The sequence below is a fragment of the Galleria mellonella genome, unplaced genomic scaffold (assembly GCF_026898425.1).
Source record: "Galleria mellonella isolate WM207_F2 unplaced genomic scaffold, CSIRO_AGI_GalMel_v1 utg93, whole genome shotgun sequence".
NCBI classification, from domain to species: Eukaryota; Metazoa; Arthropoda; class Insecta; order Lepidoptera; family Pyralidae; genus Galleria; species Galleria mellonella.
Window position 1 is genome coordinate 1202218 of NW_026442176.1, and position 22412 is coordinate 1224629.

General features: G+C 29.5%; 1 protein-coding gene across 2 annotated transcripts in view; it reads left to right on the plus strand.

The window, feature by feature from the left end:
* Nucleotides 1–7346: 7346 nt before the first annotated feature.
* Nucleotides 7347–22412, plus strand: part of LOC113517010 (alpha-tocopherol transfer protein-like) — a 31414-nt gene continuing 16348 nt past the window's right edge. The window contains exon 1 of one of the 2 annotated variants that reach the window (XM_026901526.3): nt 7347–7464. Coding sequence is in view for 1 of the 2 variants with exons in the window: in XM_031907903.2 (XP_031763763.2) it covers nt 17498–17519 (22 nt within the window). In the remaining variant the exon portion in view is untranslated. Of the gene's footprint in view, nt 7465–17482; nt 17520–22412 lie in introns of those variants that run through there. The other variant, XM_031907903.2, reaches the window with a different exon arrangement.

The following is a 22412-nucleotide window of genomic DNA, read 5'->3' on the forward strand; positions in this document are numbered from 1 at the left end:
TCTGAAAATTATGTATGTTACGCATGATATGTTTAAAAATATAAATTTAAAAAATAGACTACAACTATTACATGTGGCCATGAAGTAGAAAAATTCTATTACGCCTAATATCAAAAGTTTGTAAAACTTTTAGATTTACAAAATCCATATTCTCCATAGTATATATTATGTCATTTGAATTCAATTAATGTTGACCTTATACAATGTTTATCCAATTCTGCTGCTGACCTTGTTATGTTTTTTTTAATGGATGATAATGGAATGGCAACCTCGTCCGCGCTAACGGTATACACTGGCGGGGCACCAGTGAAGGATGACAGATAAGAATGAAAAGGCAGGTCAATTTGCCCATCATGATGAATACACCTGGGATTCAGCACGATGCTTTCCAGGGAGAACCACGTGGAGCTCGATCTGAGAGGGTATAATATATTGCTAGCAATGGAACTAGTAATTTGCGTTACTAACAATCTTCCCCCCCCCCCCCTTATTATGTTATGTAAGTACCTACACAACGATATTTAGGGCTTCTGGAATCTGTAAGTCATCAGATTTATCCAAGACTCAGGTCAATAACATTCATTTATCGTATCAAAACATTTGCAAATTTCTAACTTGAAAATAGAACTTGCAAATTACCGTAATTTTTTTTTTCAATGTTAGCTTTTATAAAATGTTAGGCATTTCCACTCGTCGTATAAGTGTGTAAGCTAAATTGCCAGTAACCGCAAAGATTAAATGTCACATCAAGGTTAATGTTACTGGAGATTCCAAGAAGGAATTGCTTGGAGCAAGGACTAAAGGCTGGCTACAAGGGGCTGTTCTCCTTGACTTCTGACTGTTATTAATTATGTCGGTACATAATCTACATTGTTGAATGTATAAGTATGTATGATTAGCTCAATTTTCTTAATTTCATATATACACATAGCTATAGCTAAGGTTCTTTACCTGGTATAAAGATAAATAATAATTATCGACTGATTTTGTAGTTGTAACAAGTACATTTTGCTTCATAAAAAAGGGACTCAAACATGACAAAATTGGTGAACGATTTAGATTAATAAATTTTTGGATATTGTTTAATATTTTTTTGTAAATAAGTAAAATTAATTAATATTTCTTAAAATATTGACAAAAGCAGGTCATTGCTCTGCAATGAATAACAAAGATTTTATATTTTTTGTATTATCTGTCAATGTTGAACTTGTATTCAAGCTTTTGATGTATCTGAACTAAGGCAGTGAAATGCCTCTGCATCTTCTGCAAAGAGGATATTCATTCATTCATTCGTTTATCTTTGAGAATTATTTTCTAATAATGAATATTGTATGTGAGGATAGTCGTTTTTTTAAATACTGTCTCGAAATTTCGTTTATTGTAGTCTATAACTAAGAGAACGTGTGTTTAGTATTATCGGAAACCATTCATTATTTGGAAATTTCGTGGGATACGCTTAGTCTGTTACTAGTATTGTAAACTATTCTTCCATATGAATGAGTACATAAAGTATCCTATGTGCTAAAATAGTATAAAACCTACTCGTTTACCAAATTTCATCCACCTATTCTCGTAAGATTTCACATTTATAATAATATTAACAGGATGTAAAAATGAGTTTGTTAGTTTGTTAGTTATGAGTTAGTGCAACAATCAAACTCATTTTAACGGCTCAAACAATCGTCTTAAAATTTGGTATACACGTACTATTCTATCCTACTAGTGTATATATATACATATGTATATCTTATGTGATAATGTACATAATTTACGTTCGCTCATAATTTTAAAATTTATTAAACTGCACATGGATTAGTAGCTCGATTGTAAATTTGAAATTAGACAATCGTACTAAAGATGTAACTGCGCTTTTATTAGATAGTGAAAAAACATAGATTTCCATACACAATTAATCGATCAAACGATCATACAAAATTGAAGCGATCGTAACGTAAATCTTTATACAAGTCACAATAGGTAAAATTAAATGAATTACAGATATAAGACAAATTTGAAATGCCAAACCGCGACTTACAGAAAGTATGAAATATCATATTTATATAAAAATAAAAAGGTAACAACAAACTACCTTAAATAATAACGCAAATGTCAAGAAACAAATTTAAAAATAAAATACAGACTTTTTTGAGCAACATCCTTTTAGGTAGGTGATCATGTACCTAAATGCCAATATTTTTGATGTTATTTATTTATTTTTTAATTGTATTAAGTCTGAAATTTCCAATTCTAAATATTATATTCATCATTATTGACATGTAAATAAATTTTAATTATTTATTAATGACGTTATTTTTATTTTGTGTTTTAGATATTATTATTGAACATTATTAATAATTATTGTTAGATTAAAAATTATAATATAAATATTGACATGCTATATGTACGACGAAAATTGTTATATTGATTAATAAAAAATATGATATATTCATATTTTTAGCCACCTTTAGCTATAAATAATTGGCCTTACAATCATAGCCTTCCATAATCACATTCGACTTTTATTCATATCCTATTCAATATTATGGTAGCTTAATTTTTTTATATTCTGCATTATAGATTTATGACGGTAAATATCTGAGTGTTTCTATACATTACGCAAGGGTCACTGTCATAGTTATAATAATTTAGACACTTTATAACAGGTCTATTAGCTTTACTAGGATAAATATAAACCAAGTGAATCTGAATTAGTGCAAAACGTAACACTGTGGTGTGTTGTTGCATCATCATTGCTGGTTATCTGCATCTTTTCTAGGGAAGCACGGGTAGAATCTCTGATGTAACTTCTTTGTTTGGGGAAAGGAATTGTTAGTAATATAAGCCCCATTGTTAGCAATATACCCTCTCCGGTCGACCTCCACGCGGTTCTCCCTGGAAACCATCATGGTTAATTCTTGTCGAATTCATCATGGTGGGCCAACTGACCTGTATTCATTCTCACCTATCATCTTCCACTGGTGCCTCGTCGGTGTATACCGATAGCGCAAGGAGGGTTACCATTCCATTTTCATCCATAAAAAAAAACTCCTTTGTTTTGATTTCTTCTAAGAGGACAACTATGATCGTGTCACTGAAACTGATACCTTACCGGGCTATCTATGGAGTTATAATAGTTTTTTTTAAATACATAATATGCTAGACATTTAGTGTTATTTATTTACTAAGACTACTTAATAATATTCCTATTATATAACAGATGGCGCTATACAACTTTTATTTTAGCGCCATCTAATATGAAATAGTATAACTATTTAGTATTTGATTTTTAATATTGCCATCTGTTATTGAATTGATAAATTATTTAACATCAATTTCAATTTACTTTTATTTTTTAATTCTATTAATAAACAGTTAAAGTAAAAGCACCGGCCTAACTAATTTATTTCACACTTAAACTAAATAAAAAAATAATCAAATCCTGTCTAGTTTCATTAAAAACCTACTTACAAATTAATTATTCCTTACTTGGTTTGTATTAGTATTACTTATCATCATCATCAACGTAATTACTTAAATATCCAAACAGTGTCCGATTTTACTATTCTATTTTTTAGCTAAGTTTAATATTTGTCAAGTAATTCTGCTGCTTCTCAAGTATCGCGTTTGACCAACTTACACCCTAGAAAGGTCTTGATATACCAGACACTGCCAATAATGAACATTAAAAAAAAAAACAACAAAATAGATGAAGAACAAGTAGGAAGCTTTTAACAATGATGCTAAACGCATTCTGTGTTAAAAATAAACTTCGCGATAATTCACGATAACGATCTTAACGCTTTGTTGTCATGCAAATTATTTTAAAAATAAAAGAATCGTAGCAAACAATGGATACATTTATTCTCTTTGTTGTTGGTATATTTCGTGCAACAGTGGGCGTGCGTGTCTTTACTGGGGCCATGCAGTTATAACTTTTTTGTGTAGGTTATGAACGTGCATATTTTTCAACCGACTTCAAAGAAAGAAAATTCGATTGAATAATAATATAAAAAATAAAGAATAATGTGTATTTATGTTAAGTGATATTTTCACCAATTCAATCGATTTCGTGTTTAATCAATTCCTATTTATTGATTCCATATTTTTTTGCATACTACATAGTTGTATTACAACCACAACCAGTAAATTCGTTAACCTCTTCTGTTCGATTGTTCGATAAAAAAAAAAAAAAAATTAAAATTTGGAATATTAAACATTGGCGCAATCTTTTTAGTGCCAGTTCAAAGATTTCAAAGTTTTTGTACCAATGCAAAGTGGATAAGAAAGAAAGTAATCCCATACCAAATTTCACTAAAATCGGTTCAGCTGTTAAGCTATATAAACTAAGTACCTACTCAAACATGTGTATGTTCATATTATTTTTTCATATTTATAATAACAATAGTACGAATATATATAGTCTTAGTACAATGTAATTCTTTCTCGTCTTTTACCTACCGCTCTAGCCTTTCCTGTATATGAAATCAGGTGAAATAATACAAAGAGGTGAACTTACGTGAAATGATGTTCGTAAATTAAAAAATATATTGGGATATGCCCTAAAAAAATATTGATACGTTTAATTTTATCATATATCTCATTCACTATATTAATTAAAAGTAATTTTAGAGATATGATAATGATGATTTGTTTTCTTTTGTTTTTTAATAAATACACATCATTTTATTCGAATTCACCTCTTTTCATCTATAAGAATCCGTAAGAGGCGCACTGAGGAAACCTAGTATAATACACCAGTGTAAAAGATTGAAAACTCGAAACAAAACCTCATACCACCTAGCTTGCCTAACACTTTTTTTTGTGGGTGATAATAGAGTGGTAACCCCACCGGCGCTATCAGTATACACCGGCAGGGCACCAGTGAAGGATGATAGGTGAGGATGAAGCAGGTCAATTAGCCCATCATGACGAATTCAATAAGAACTTTTCACGATGGAAACCATCACAAGGGGAACCACGTAGAGGTCGACCTAATAGGGCTAGCATATCAATGGATTCGGATTGGTATAACTATTAGTACTCGGGGGGAAAGGGATTGTTAGTAATGGAGACTAAAAATCCCATTGCTAGCAATATACCCAACCAGGTCGACCTCCTTGCAGTTCTCCCTGGAAACTATCATGGTTAATTCCTGATGAATTCATCATGATGGGCTAACTGGCCTGTTTTCATTCTCATCTATCACCCTTCACTGGTGCTCCGCCAGCGTATCCCATTAGCGCAGGCGGGGTTACTATTCCATTATCTTCCATAAAAAAAAAATTACAACATAAAAGGTTTTGTAAACATGTCTGTTTGAATAAAGGTTATTTATATTCTATTCTAAAACAAGTATGGGTATATAATATTTTCAACAAATTATCAAAACCATACCAAAGAATTTGCTCGTGTTTCAAAGCAACAGTAATTTAATCTGCGCTTCGTTTAATGTGATTATGCAGTGGAAATTTTGAATACGTATATCGAAACATAACCTAGTTGTGACAGAGCGCCACTTGTAGCTGAAGCAAGAGATACTTATGTGTAATAAGTATAGAACTTATTTATTATAAAGCAGAAATATTTATTGTGTTTGCATGGCTGTGTTTCGGTTTGAAGGGTGGGATATGGCGTGAATTTACAGGGTACGGTGGAATAACGTCTGAGTCCTCAGGATCGGCAACGCATGGAGGGTATCATGGGCGAAACAGTATGCTCTGTTAAGTCCATGGTACTGCTCATGTCTATAGGCGACGGTTACCACTTTTCATCAAATGAGCCGTCAGCTTGTTTGCCATTCTAAGTGGTATAAAAAAAATATAATAATAATATTGTTTATCTGTACCTACGTAAAATATTTTATAATCTTATAAACAATTTATAAAAATAGCATTTGTATAATGGGAGAAGATAGATGACGATAAAGCTAGGTCAGTTGGTTTAAAACGATGAATTTACCAGGAATTAGTAATTACGGTTTCTAATGGCAACCGCGTGAAGGTCGATCTGACAGGGTATATTTTTAGCAATAGGACATCTAGTCCCCGTTGCCCCTAAACGCCTCTTTCTGCGACCTTTTACATAACTTATTGTTCTAATATTAGCAAGACTGATTTCTGTGTATTAGTTTTTATTTATAAATTACAATTAAAAAAAATACATCCCAAATTTATATTTTTGTGCGGCATTTAGAAGATTTGATTAAACAAGATGTAATATACCATTAAATATTTAATTCGTCTAAAAATATTTTTGTTTTTAAGCAGATTATTCTAAAAATAATCATTTCAGTTTAAAATAATATAATGTGGATTAACAATTACGTATTTAAAATCTGATTTATTTAATCGTTGTAGTCGTACTTATGGTAGTTAAATAAAAAATAATAATTTTTAATGAATATTTCATTCTTTCCATATTAACTTGAGATAATTTGTTTAAAAGGTAAATAATGGATTAAATTGCAGGCTTAAGAAAATTAGTTTCGTAGGTTCCATTTTTTTATATAAATATAACAATATTTTTAGTTATAAATAAAATAAATAGAAATTTTATATTAAAACATGTTTTGGTGTAAAGCTATAATTTTTCTTGGACTCAAACACTATATTTATGCAGGGGGGAAAATGTATTTAATAAGAAAAAATTAAATGTTTACATAAAAATTGTATGTATGATATATACAATGTAATTAAAAATTTCCATAATGACTACATTTATTAACTGAATGATGATGAATATTTTTTATCGATTTTGTTTTCGTACATTTCTTTTTTACGATTTTATAGGTCATGCGAACTAAATTACGGGGATAGCATGTATCCGAGAAATCACCAGTAGTTTATGACATGTCGGCATTTCATATAAAACCGTCTATATTTAAGAATTTTCGCAAAAACTCACAACTATAATACAAATACAACAAGTTTATTCCACAAATTAATAATACAATTGCTCTGCCGAAAAACAAAATATTTTTTAAAAAGAAAATATTTTTAATAAAGATTCTAACGAACCCTTTATACTATAATCTATTCTGGCACATAAAATATATGATGAAATAAAAAAAAAAATATACAAACAAACTCTGAAACAAAATCTGAAAATAATGAACTCTGAAAACGTAACATTCCTTTTTGGACAGTCATGTAAAATTAAATCTATAGAATTCGTAACTGAGTATACTTGTGTATTGATTTCAAGCGTAAATTAAACACTGGTTTGTTTTTTACAAACAAATTAATTCACACTTCTCAATATATTAATTCTCAGTATATATTGTACTTGTTTATCGATACTGATATAAGATATGCGAATATGTTGGGGATGCCCGGCACCGCCGGCGCTGTTCGGCGTCAGTGTATATTCTGTTCACGGCGTTTGTACACGCACAATTCACGGTGCTCGATAACTCTGCGCACACGCATATAGCGTCGCTACTTTTTCTTTGTTACGCTTGCACCGGTAAGCTTATTTATATTTTGATTATGATAGACTAATAATAATTTATTTGCCTGTGTTTTGTGATGTTTTAATATAATATATATTTTAATGTTTTTTATTATTTTATGTTTAGTGCGCGCGTTAATAAATGGATCATATATCGTCTTTATTGTGATATATATAAATATAACAGTAAACAATAGCCTTTCTTCTGTGAATCAATATAAAAAGCATAGTATGTGTTAATTTATAATATTGCTCACCTGTGTATAATTTTCATTCATTCATCATCTAAACATTTTTTACGTCTTTTACATTAATAATATTTACCTATTAATAGAATATATTTATTGTTAAGAATAGATATATTATCATTATCGTATCAGCCGTTAAGTGACCACTGCTGAGCACAGGCATTTCCCATAAGGGAAGTTTTGCCAATAGTTGTCACGGTTGGCATACGTGTTGGCAACAGCAGTTAAACTTTTAGTGATGTTTTAAGAGGGATACTGCTGCTCATCCCTTGGATCATTTATTTCCCATATTTGCTTCCTACGACAGTCAAGGGAAACTGAATGTATTAAAAGCTTTCGTCCATGACTTTATACCTATGCGTGGATTTCGGAATAAAGCATAAGTAAGGTAGATACATTAGATTTTATGTTAGACATTTAGGAACACAATTGCGAAAACTGCATCCAATTTGATATAGTAGTTTTTGCTTAAATATTCTAAAAAAAACTGATTTAGCTTATATTATGTATAATTATCCTTAATTGTATGGCACCCTTGTATTGCTATGGCACACTTACAAACGAAAGTTGCATTTGGTTTTATGTATTTTTTTGCCATTTATGTTATCTCGCTTTTTTTGTGTATGTATGTTGCAATTTGTGTGCTGAAAGTAATGCAAATAAAATTAAAATTATCTATCTATCTAATTTGAATATTTCCCATGGTAAATATTTCCTTACATATAGTATGTATGTTTTAATTAAAAAATAATATATATATAGTATATGTTTATGCATTTTATAACATAACATGTATAGTATATATTTATGTATTTTATATAAATATATTCGTATGTAGCTTTAATACAGACCTGTGATCAAACTGACTACATTAATAAATGAAGGAATAAATGCCACTGGACAATTAACATACTAAGCATAGCTTCTATTGCTAGTACTAGATATAATTTAATACATTGTTTTTATAAATACATAAACATATAAAAAAATTATCTGTTTTCTTTAATACATAGAATATCTATTTATTAAACAATTTTAACGTGTGTTTTTATTGAAACAACAATAAATACTTAACTAGAACAAAAAGATTTTTCCGTTTAATGACATTTAATTAAAAAAAAAGATAAACTTTATCTTAATCCAAAACCAGTCAAGTGCAAATAGAACTCATATACCGAGATTTTAGTAGGTATATAAAAAATATATAAACAGGTTTTTATTGTTTTTTTTAGATAAAATAATATTTAAACATATAAATATGAGATAAAATTACTTTATACATACAAACATGTTTATTGCCTTTATTACATGAAATAAAAACCTAGTAATTGTTATTATTACTATCGCAATTCAGACTTCCTTATTTTAGACCATAAATTTGTTTGTGAAGGTTTTTTTGGTATTTTTCAAAAACATTGTTATGTTTTTTTAGATTTTTCGCTTCACAAACGTTGGAGATAAAAAGGAAAAACCTACGCAGCATAAAAATAAAAAATAACCATTTTAAAAAGTGCAAACGAAATGTAGTTCTTTTATATGATACCCCGCTTGGATTCATATATTTTAATATTTTGAGTAGCCCTTTTGGACTCCCAAACAAAGAAAAAAAAATATGTAGACATGTAAACTTCTTTATATTATGGATACTAAACAATTGACAAGCATATATTTAAGCCTATATATTTTTTGTAAGTACGTACCTATTATACATAGAAAATACCGAGACCAATATAAATAAACATATTCATGAATATAAATGTTTGTATTATGCAGGGATCGAACCTGCAACGATCAAAATTGTAGCGGCGTGTTAAACCGGTACACCACCTAGGTCGTTAAAGCGTACACATAACAGTGATGCGTTTTATCCAAAACGAGTTCATTAGGTGTGAATTATGGATGGCCGGATCGATCTGGATTATTTTCGGGCTCAATTTTATTTCCAAAGTAAGGATAGTCTCAATTTGATTTGACTGTTTTTTTTTTTTAATTTTTTAATTTGTAACTTATGCTATGTTATGCGTTATGTTTATATGTTATTCCTGTTGTACATTCAATTCTGAATCGTTTTTCATATTTTTTTTTTTTTGTAATCAGTACAATGTTTTAGGCCCTATATTAATTTTGTAAATATCGAAGCTGCCATTTTTAGTTGCAGATCTGACTGCAAAACATAACTTGTTACGAAACTTGAAGAAGAAATTTTTCGTATTTTAAATTTAAATAAATGCCTTTACGAATCTTCTCGTGCATCATAGATTTATTTAGTAACAATTAAATCAGCTGGTTTGTTTTTGAAGCAATATGTACATTTTTAAAGAGCAAAACATTAATAAATGAATTATAAAAGACGTAATATAAATTAGGCTTTATGTACACATAGTCTCCCTAACCTGTGATATACACTATTACTTTACTAGACGAGCCTGTATATAAATATATTCACGTTTATAATTCCAAAAGGGGTAATGATATAATATCGCTGTTAAGCTGTTACAGTTATTCAGATAATTATTCCGTAATTAAACGCTAGTACGTTTGTTAGATAACACTTTGGGGCCAGTCGTCGCGTCGTCCAGTTTTCCGCACTTAATAGGTTCATGTACCCACGTTTATTATTGCGTCGCGGATTGTAATTATTGTAAACTACATATTGCACACTTTAGACTTAGAACACAATAAATAAATAGGTTTTTAAAACAAAATCTTAATATTGTGATGGTAAAAATCTAATTATACTAAATTGATTAATTAATATATATCTGTTATTAATGATATGTAGAACACTTCTTTATCAGAACCTTCAACAAAAAACATAAAAGATAACACGAAAAAAACATTACTTCTACGATACTATTTATACATTATTGTACTTATTATTTTTGATAAATGATAATGATTAGATCCTCCTCATATCGGATCAGTTTTATCATAGTAACAACGTAAATATTTATACATTAAGATTCTTTACTAAACGTATCTAATTCTGCTCTCATGAATTTTATTACATTACTAGCTGTTGCCCGCAACTTCGTCCGCGATTCCGTCGTTTTTCGTAAAATAAGTAGCCTATGTCCTTCCTCACGGTTCAGTGGTTTTGATGTAACAGACACATTTCCCGTCACTGCTCTGCTCCTATTGATCGTAGCGTGATGAAAATTATACTATAACCTGCCCAGGAGTATGAAGAATAATTGTACCAAGTTTCGTTAAAATCCGTCGAGTAGTTTTTGTTTATATATCGAACATACAGACAGACAGACAAAAACTTTACTGATTACATTTTTGGCATCAGTATCGATCACTAATCAGCCTTTGATTGTTATTTTGAAATTATATTTCATATACAGAATTGCCCTCTCTACAGATTTATTATAAGTATAGATTGTTTACTGGTAGTTTACAGGAGAGGCCTATGCCCAACAGTAGACGGATAATGGCTAAAATGATGATGATGATTGTTTAAAAAAAGAATGAAATTAAATATAAATAATGACCATAGTTGACCGGAATAATTATTAACGATATTTTATTTATTTAAATTTTAATGTATAGAAAAAATTGTCACGATGTCTAAATATATGAAATAAATATTAGTCTATGTCATTCTCCATCTTACATAAAGTGCATATACCATGGTATTAACAGATAACAAACAAACAAACTCTCACACTTACAATATTAGTAAGAAGAAGGATTTACAACAGACATTTTACACATTTGTTGTTTTGTTTTTGTTAAAATTCGTCAGTGTGCGCTCACCACACGGCGAGTGGCCGCTGGTCGCTGGTGACCTTCACCGCGGATATTCGCTTACACACGTGACGCTTTGAATGTACATCCACTTAGACAAATAAATAAATAAATTAAGATATTTTTTATTCAAGTAAAAAATAGTAATCACGTTTGAATAGTCATTTTTTATGAGTAAGATATATATAAATTAGATGTTCAATTTAATACGAGTAATTGTAATAATATTTTTAAATATTTTAATACAATTATTTAGTTATAAAGCTTCTCATAATAATTGTGAATTGTATGACTGTTAGCTGTACCTGAATAAATAAATACCTACCAATGTCTTACTAATGTAATAAAACTGTTATTCCTGAAGGTCTAACTTAAAAAACTGGTATATGATATGTTTTATCTTGATACGTTATCTACAAGTGTTCTATTTCATTAATAATCCTAAATTCCACGTGTATTTTATGTACCTTACGATCTAAACCATTTTCGTAGATACTTCAAAGACAATAGTAAAAATTAACAAGTTATTTTATCTATATTTTTAATACTTCACAATCAGCTCACTGCAGTCCACTGCTGGGCATTTTTTTATTATTAACTAATAATAATTAAAACCGGAAGGTGTATGGTTATAAAATACCAATGTCTCGGCGACTTTATGACTCAGATAATGTTCATAACGTTGATGAATACAATGTTACTTTTGCAACGGTTGGAGTTTTACTGAATCGTCTGTATACCTACTAACTACTACTAAGGGGGGGGGGGAAGGGATTGTTAGCAATAGAGTTTGACTGCCCCATTGCTAGCAATATGTCCTATCAGGTCGATCTCCACGTGGTTCCCCCTGGAAACCATCGAGAACAATTCTTGTTGAATTCGTCACTATGGACTAACTGACCTGCTTCATCCTCACTTATCATCCTTCACTGGTGCCCCGCCGGTGTATACCGATAGCGCGGATGGGGTTACCATTCCATTATCACCCATTAAAAAAAAAAAAAAACTACCGAGCGTCGATCTCTGAGACGTCCGCATTTGTGGGTCTACCAGTTTAATATTGTTATTACGGCATAATAATACTTATAAGACCTTCAAACTTGAAAAGGATTCGTTAATTCGTAATTTAATAATGTAAAAATTAGATACGCGTGCTAATATTCTGATACGATGACGTCGTTTAGATGTTTGTTATTTAAACATCAACACATGTAATAAAATCGTAACTGGTCGCTGTCTGTACATGGACGATACATAAGAAAAACTATTATAGGGGGGCTTTATGAACGCAGTAGAACCCATAACAATGATTTTTATGATTTTTGTCTTTTATCTCTTTGTCTGTAGGTTTGTGCATGCTAATTTCAGAAACAGCTTAACCGATTTGAATGCGATTTTTACTAAAGCATTACAATTTGCCTCACTTAACATTTAGTGTTTGTTTTATTTCAACCGGTTCATAAATAAAAAAGTTATATCAATCTAAAGAATCACATATAAAATGCTATAAAATAATCGATTAGTTGAATTGATTTAAACTTTTTTTATTATATATTATATGTATCGATATTGACAATTCTGTCGACGCATGCGAAGCCGGGTCGGATTGCTACTTAGTAATAAATGTATGATAAGCTGTTGACATAATGCCATTGAATGCATTAGTCACTGTATCCTTCTTTGTACTTCTTACGCCCTGGTACAACAATGAGACTAGAGTATTAACAGGTTGGTTATTGTAAAAATTAATCTAAGAGATGGTATTTATGGTTTTATTTATAATATATATACAAATACATCATGAATAAATATCTGTTTTTTTTTAAATAGCTACTTGAGGCTTCTATCAGTTTTGAAACTAGGTACTTATACAAATTATTTCAATATTACCAAAAATAACTATATCAGGACTCAGGAGTGAAGGGAAATCTATTGACAGTCACTGCTGGATGACATGGCATATCTCGCTACGAACTTGATAATTCAAGGTTGTAGCTAAAAAAATGTTATATTTTCGCAAGGTTGACCAAACAACTCTATTTGGAATAAATCCGTTTATATAATTCTGAAGTTTTTCTCTTTGCGATGCAAAATAAAAAAAAAAAAAACAAACTAATCAATCAGGACAAGAACTACTCATATTTGATTCTTAAACTCGAAAGTTTCTACCTATATAACTGGTGAGTTTTACAAGTATGAGGAGAGTAGAACTACATAATACCAATAGTAGAGTAGTATGAAAAATTTAAACAAATACGTAGTATATATTTTTTTTGTTGGATGATAATGAAATGGTAACCCCGCCTGCGCTGTCGGTATACACTGGTGAGGCACCAGGTAGATGAGGACGAAGCAGGTCAGTTAGCCTATCGTGACGAATTTAACAGTAAACCAATCACGATGATTTCCAGGGGGAACACGAGAAGGTCGACCTGATAGGGTATATTGCTAAAAAGGGGGTTACAGATCCTCATTACTAACAATCTCTTCTCCCCCTAATACTACATATCAAGAACTTTATTCTCATTCCTCTATCATTGATAACTCAATTCCAACTGTATTTAATGATAACTCTGTCATCCTATTATCTCGTACATAATAGGCTGACAGATGCATAGTGCATCTTACCGCCGTCCCGTGTATTTTTTTCACAATTTTCGTACGTTAAAATCCTTGACATTAAAGTTATAAACTATACATATAAATAATAATTACAATGAAGAGGAAGTATTTTTTGCCAATTACTAGACCTTGTTGCATTTGTAAGGCCATGTTTTAAATAATTTTGTATTTTAAAACGACTTTCGTTTGTTTTAATTTATTTTTGTCTAAATTCTATTAAAGATTGTATCTTACAATTTTTATATTATCCAGTGTCTAGTTTTCTTTTAACTATCTTTAAGTTATCTAATTATAGTTCAATGAATAAATAAGTTTAAATAATGTTTTGACATAGATATTTTATCGATTACTAAGTTTTATCACAGGATAGAAACACCGTACCTAAATTTGTTTAAGTGGAAAGTTTGTGCCAGAAAACTTTTCTAACTTTAGTTAAATTGGCAGATAACGAGTCGATTTTGGGTCAAAGGGTATTTAAAATACTTAAAGTACTTAAAATTATGTAACTCGAGTTAATAAAGTGGCATTATTAACTGGGGTCACATTTACACTGTTTATTTTTTAAATTATTTGATAGCCTAATAATTTCTTTCGTATTATTGTTCCATTAAATTCATTTAACGATATAAAATCGACTCCAAACCTCGCCCGTAGATATGCAAAGACAAGCTAGATGTACTCGTTGTGGCTGATGGTATAAGCTGCTTCGTTATTTCCTGTAAGCTGGCGTAAATAACTTGTATTTGAAATCTATTCATTACATATGTATATACATAATTTATACAAATTGTGTATGCACCATCAAATATGTATGTGTTATTAGTCGGTTCAATGAATTCCAAATGTGTTTTCTCTTATCGCAAATGCCGTATGTGCACCTACATTGCTTACTCTATCTACTTATGCCTACTATATTATTAGCTAAAAGAGCTCACTTGTTATAGGTACAAGTGTAGAAAATTTATAGAAAAGTGCAGTAAGGGTTTCTGTCATCATTTGGCTACAAGAAACGAAAAATATTCGTTTTATTTTTTTCCATAGATATAGATAAACAAACAATAACAAAATAAAGAATAATAAACAAAACAAAAATTTATAAAAGAAAATATTAGGTAAAATTGCCATCAACACCGTTTACTACAGTTTTAAATTTTCTATGGTATAATACTGAAGCAATTTTTGAAATGACTATTACTAAATATTAATTTGGATAAATAAACATACCTATTCAAAGTTACATGCGTGTAGTCATTACAGTATTAAATCGGCTGTAAATAATAGGTATATAATTACTTTTAAAATTGCTAAGCATATGTATGTATGTTAATCAGATTACATGCACAAAAATTCGGGCACAGAACGCCTTGACTAAAGAATCCATTTAAAAAAGTATCTTTTTCAAAATCAAATAAACAGAATGATCTATAAGGATGTCCAGTTCCAAATTTGAATTCCTTATCGAGTATGAATTAAAAAATAACATGACAGCAACAAAAAATATTAAAAAAAAACGTTTAAGTAGATGGGTGCTTACGTTATAACAATAACTGCGATAAGCACAAGCGATGATTAAGTATTCTCTAGAAAGATGATGATCATGTTTTCGTACTTAGCTGGCATTTAATGTAAGTAAACACCCACATTGTCGAACGTGATGTTCAAAACAAGAAGTTTTCGAGCCATAACAAAAAATTATATTATAAAATGCTCGCGTAATACTAAGCATCTAGTTCTCGTGTTGCGAGAATCGAACCGGAACGTCAACAAATGTTACGAATCTCGGCCGAATGTGGTTACTCAACAGATACTGTAATCAATTCATTTCTAGTTTTAGGGTTCTGTATAGAAAAAACGGATATAAGTATTTAGTCTGTTTGTAGTACAAAAAAATATACCTATAAACATGATAAATAAAAATCTTATGGAGGAAACAATAAAGAGTATCTATCTATCTAGTTACATACTCTTTATATAAAAGAGATTTTTCATAAAATGTTAATGTTGTTACACCTTTTTGGATGAAACAATATTATTTTGATAAATTTAGTATGATACCGTGATACTGGAATAAATATTATCAATAAAAATGCAGCGTCAAAATCAGTTTCCATAGACTAAAATATAGAGTAGAAAATGCATAAAAATAACTGATATTAATAAACATTTAGCAAAGTATAATTAAATTATGTTCCACAAAATAAAGCGACTTCAATTATGGCGTTATTTTGATTTAAAACTAAACTACTGAACTGGTATTGATGAAATGTCTACAAATGTATATCCATTTGGATAAAAAATAATAATTTTCTAAATCAGTTTACAACTGACGGAGTTATGAAGTAGCAAACAAGTCGCTTCAAAAAAATACAACTTCCTTCTTTTTGAAGTCGATTTAAAATTTGCGATAGACTAGGTTATGTAACTGAAGAGACTGTGGTATGTAAATACTTAATAAAATTGATAATAAATAATATCCTTACACAATGTGCATTCTTACATAGTTTTTAAATAAAGTTCTATAGTGATTTAATTCTATTTAACAATTCTTCCTTAATATCATACTTAAATTTCAATTTAAAATAAAAGTTTTAGTTTTTTACATTTCTTTCATAATCTGTAATACTACATCTGCTTACATCATACTTCCTACACATTTCTCGCTAAAAATATCTATAAAATTGCATAACAAAAATCTTGTTGTTACAGAAAATGTAATACTAGATATTTGTTTATATAAAATAAACCAGTATTTTTATGCAACTTAAAGAGTCCTCAGATTTCGAGTTGAACTCGTATTCAACGATTTATCTTAAGTTACTATCGATCAAAATAGTATTATGGAATACTTAGTGAACGGTCTCTCAAACCGGTTTGTATTCACCATTGACTGTCATTGTTAAAAATAGAAGTGTATTTTAATATATTATTTTAAAGCTTGTTATTGCATTTACTTAAAAAGATAAATTGATATACAATGCAATATTTTAGACAATTATATAATTACACGACGTGATAGTTCTTATTTATTCTTATAACGAAAATAGATATTTTTTTATTATTTTCTAGAATTGAAGGTAGATTATATTTTAATTTTATGTATATTATATATTGTATTCCATTAACTGGTTAATTATCAGTTTGTTTGGTATTCAAATTTGCGTAGAAAACTTATTTAGAAAAAACTCTTTTCTTGATCGATTCATTTTTAACTATATTATACAATCAAAGTTTATTACATAAAAAAGATTGAAAATCGATAACAGAGGGTGGTGATTAATAATACAGCCCGTCTAATGATAGCGACCACCGCAGCCTGGGAATGCTTGCAATCACATAACTGCATAGACTTCATTTGTACTTTATCAACCCTTGTGGCATAAACATTGGCAAAGAGTCGCTGTCTCTTGAACAATAATATCTACTTGATGACTACTTCACATGTAATAAGTATGTTAAATATTAAAATATTTCCTAGAGAACGATTATATAAAAAACATCTGTACTTTTGTTATGTATCACATATAATTGCTGCATAAATGTATACGCACAAGGACCCAAATGGGCTTATTAAATACATTTGGGTAGAGTGCGGAAAAAGAGTCCAATTTACATTTACCACATTAATATATTCATATGCTATTTTTCATTTATAAAAAAAAAATATTTTGACTCCGTTACACTTTAATTATCTGTAAATATAAATATGTTGTAGTTTAATTTACGAAATGTCGAATGCAAGTGGATATTATGTAGAAAAGTTTATTATTATTCAGAATATTATTGGAGTGCAAACTATTTGCCCTATTTGCTCACATAATTATGTAACTCACTCGCCGGTCAAAGATTTTGTTTACCAACATCACAATGTAAAGAAGTGCTTTACGCATTATTATATGATGTGAAAGTCATTGTGTTTCGCAACGTATCTACATAATAATGGTACTAGCTCTTTAAAACAAATAATGATTACATGTTGGGTACAATATCAACAGTTGTTATTTCCCTACAATTTGTACTGGGTATTTATAATAAACGACATAGATACTTACATTTTAATATTTTTTGTGATTTTAAAATTTCGAAGCGGGCGAGACTCAGACTGTATCTCTTTTTCAACAAAATTCAAAAATACAACCGAAAGTAGGCTTCAATTCTATTGTATTTTTTTTGTTTGGTACTTCATAACTCTGTCAATTATATGTATACCGATTTAGAAAATTCTTTCTTCATCTGAAAGGATATACTTACAGATTAGTTTTATAGAAATTTCATCAAAAATTATTCAGTAGTTTAGTTTTTAAATCAAAATATCTGGTTTTGTCATAATTGAAGTCGGTTTTTATTGGACACAATCTTTAATTATTTTAATGGGTGAAAACACATTGGTGTGTGTGCTATCGGATATAGGTGAAAATGAAAGCAGGTCATTGGCCTATAGTGACAAATTCAAGAAGAATTAACCTCGATAGTTTCCAGTGAGAACCGTGTGGAGGTCGCCTGCTAGCAATGGGAATTTTAAATACTAATAATCTCTTGCCCACATTTACATTTCATGTCATACTGAGAACTGTATACGGCTTTCTTGAATTTTTTTATGTAACTTAGAATGGCAAACAAGCTGACGGGCCACCTGATGGAAAGAGGTAACCATCGCCTATAGACATGAACAGTAACTGTTTCACCCATGAAACCCCCCATACGTTGCTATTCCTGAAGATTAAAGTGTCATACCTCTAGTATCCAGTAAATTCACGACCATACCCCATCCTTCACACTTTATATCATTAAATACTTTTGTAAACGATTATTATTAATTAAATAGTATTGTTTGGTATGCATTTGTTTTTCTTTTAGGGATTATTAGGAAAATCAAATTAAATGTCTCATTGAGACAAATTCACCGAGAATTAACACGTTGGTTTCCAGAGAAAACTGTATGGTTGTCGACCTGTTACGGTATATTGCTAGCAATGGGGCTATTAGTCCTCGTTACTGTCTCCTCTCCTCTCTCCGTGTCTAGTTAGGCGTCCCTTTTATATCATTTCTAGACTAAATAGTAAACAGAAATTGCATTAAGTTCTTTAGTATTATAAATTATATAAATTAATGATAATATATAAAATAATTAATTAAGCACTACAGAAGTGCTCTGTGTGTTTGATTGATTGCTATCTCAGAGAAGTCAGGGGGCCTACCATAAAATGAAATTCCGAAGTTTCGAACTCAATTTCGTGTTTTCGTTCATACTTAAATCGGCCCAGTAAATGGAGCTTAACATTTCATTCGTCATAAATACTACCATAAAAGTCCAAAGGAATAATATTTTATTATTTTTAATGTTTTAAAAAATATACATATATGAAATATATGTATATTTCTCCTTCCTTGAAGACTTACATGTAGAGAATATAAGAATAAAGAAGGCAAGTTCATATAAATTCTAGCAATTTTTGTGGACGCTTTATATATAACTTAACAGATAAATCAATTTATTCTTCTGAAAATAAATATAAATAAATAAATAATTTTTATGAAATATCCCAATCAAGTATAATCATTTTACGATATTATATTGAAATTTGCATAATGTAATCACTACGCACGACGGGTTATATGGAGATCTACATACTCGTTAACTATGTTAGAAACCCGAGGGAAATCTACGTTTCGCTCTGTCCGGTTATAGGCATTATAACTTTATTATGCAGTTAAGCATTTAAAACCAAATTGGAAATCAAAAGTTTTCACTTATAACTTCTGCTTTTAACCATACTCGTGCATTCTGCTGCTACAGTGTAAATAACTAAAATATATATTGTTAGCTTTTGCCTACGACTTTGTTCGCGTGATCGAGATATGTTCACTGACTGGAATAAAAAGTTTTCTTCTCCATCCCAAGTAGTGCGTGTATATCAAATATCATAGTGATCAGATAAGTCGTTAAGACGCTATAAGATAATAAATAAAACCACTTTCAAATTTACATCATATTATTAAGGATAATGTTTTCACCATCGCCCGTCTGCAATAAAAAAAGTCTTTTCCATCTCAAATAATATGCATATATCATAATTATGATGATTAAATCACTAAATCATCAAGAGACAACAAATAAATAAACAATCTCATTTGTCATAAAATTTGGCATATACATGCCTAGTATTTAGGGCATAAAAATAGCCAAATATGTCGGTTAATAAGTATATGTAATATTCCATTAATGTGGAAGAAATCATCGGTAAATACTAGTATTAATTAATATATTTTAATTTGCAAGACACAAGTAAAATAATATTATTATGTTGAAGAGCCTCCTCCTTTTTCGAAGTTGGAAAAAAATAAATTTAGTCAGAATATGAAATAGCGATACGAAACACTAGAAACTTCCGCGTTGTTTAGTCTATACTTCCGCAAAATATTCTGACCTAGAATTACGTAAACATAAAAATGTGTCTAACAAAGAGTGCATAATTATTATACTCTAGCTATATCCCACGGCTATGACTCAGTGAATTAAAATAAAAATATACCTTGTGTAACAAATTTCATTAAAAGTTGTTTAGGCATGATTAGGTAATAAATGTAAAGATATAACACACTTTCACATTATTAATATAATATAATTTTTACTATTCTAAAACTTATACACAATAAAAAAAACAGAGTATGACGATATAAAGATAGATCTGATGATAATAAGACAACATACTAGTATTAATAAGAATGAATGACCTCTTTATTGTTTTGTTTTTAAAAAGGTACAGTTACATAAAGTATGTAGACAAAACAAATCGATGTTACAAGAAGAATCGACGGCGTTACTGCTAAATAGGAATAGCGTGATTTGGACGTACATATGAAACTTAGTTTGTGACAAATGGTTTGCAATTACTCTCCATTAGACCATTATATTCACTATTGCTGTTAATGTTACAGGATGTCCTATATTTAGATATATATATCATAGTACCTACTAATAATATAATATAATTCCATCTATATCTCAGTCACATTGTTAGAAAATAAATATTCAATGTAAGAAGTTTGACTTAAAAACTATGAATTTTATTTTTTTTAATTATATAACTGTATTCTGTATAGATTTTTTAAAAGGCATCAAATACAAAACAATAAGCAGTTTTAGTTTTTATATTAATACAGGTCCTTTTATATAATCAAAATCATTTATAACTAAGGAACATAATCGTTAACATTTTATTTTAAATATAATATTAATAATAACTCCAAACAACAATTTCTACAATAATACTAATCTAGAAATATAGATAATAATAAGATAGCCTAAGTTTCCGAACTAAGAAGTATGCAAAAAATAACTATAAATTAATACCATTTTTCATTATATAGCGCCATCTAGTTCTAAACAACAACATTAACGTAATCTTTAATATAATTGCCTTTCTTTAATAATAAATTATTAATCACCGACATACAGATACAGATGTATCTACTTGAAGAATTACTTTCATACATGTTTTCTTTATTCGGTACTATGGCTTATTGTTCTGTGTCATATTTGTTTTAATTTTAATTAACCTTTTTTAATTTGAAACCAATTGCATAATTTATATAAGTACCAACTGACTTATGTTGCATAGTCGTAGAACGACCTGTATATGCATAGTTGCTACGTGAACAATGTATAACAGCGGGCAAGGGCATATAACCAGTCCTCTAAGCCAGTTGGTATGTTCTTTTTGTGTTCTAACCGGTCCTGTTTCTTCCCACTCTTAGCTTGCCAAAACCACTAGAAAGGTCAAATAATAATGTAGCCATAAGTATTTTTCAGTTAAACCTACTACAGTATAAATAATAATATGGCTGTATTTATCTCAGATATAATGTATTATTATTTTATATTTTTATATAAGCCGTCAACTGTTTTTTATTATTATTATACATTATTATACATTTATTATTATTATTACCCATTTATTTTTATCATTTCTTTAATAACAGCTAAAAAATTGAACATTAAGTATTATTTATTACATAATTATTTGAAAATATTTTTTTAAATTTTGCGACATAATCGGCTTTACCATTTGACGGCTAGATTTATATACAGAATTCGATGGGGTCACCTTCGTTCGGCTTTTACGTAAGTTTTCCCATTGGTTACATTATATAATTACGTTACTTGCATAATAACTAATCGTTATTTTTTATAACACTGTGTTACACTCACAATATGCAATTTATTATTTCAATATATTAATGTAAACAGTGGCGTAACAAATCTGCGGCCAAGAACCTGCAGTATGTTCACGCATTGAAAGTGTTCCGTAATCATCTTTTAAGCTATTAATACAAATGCTC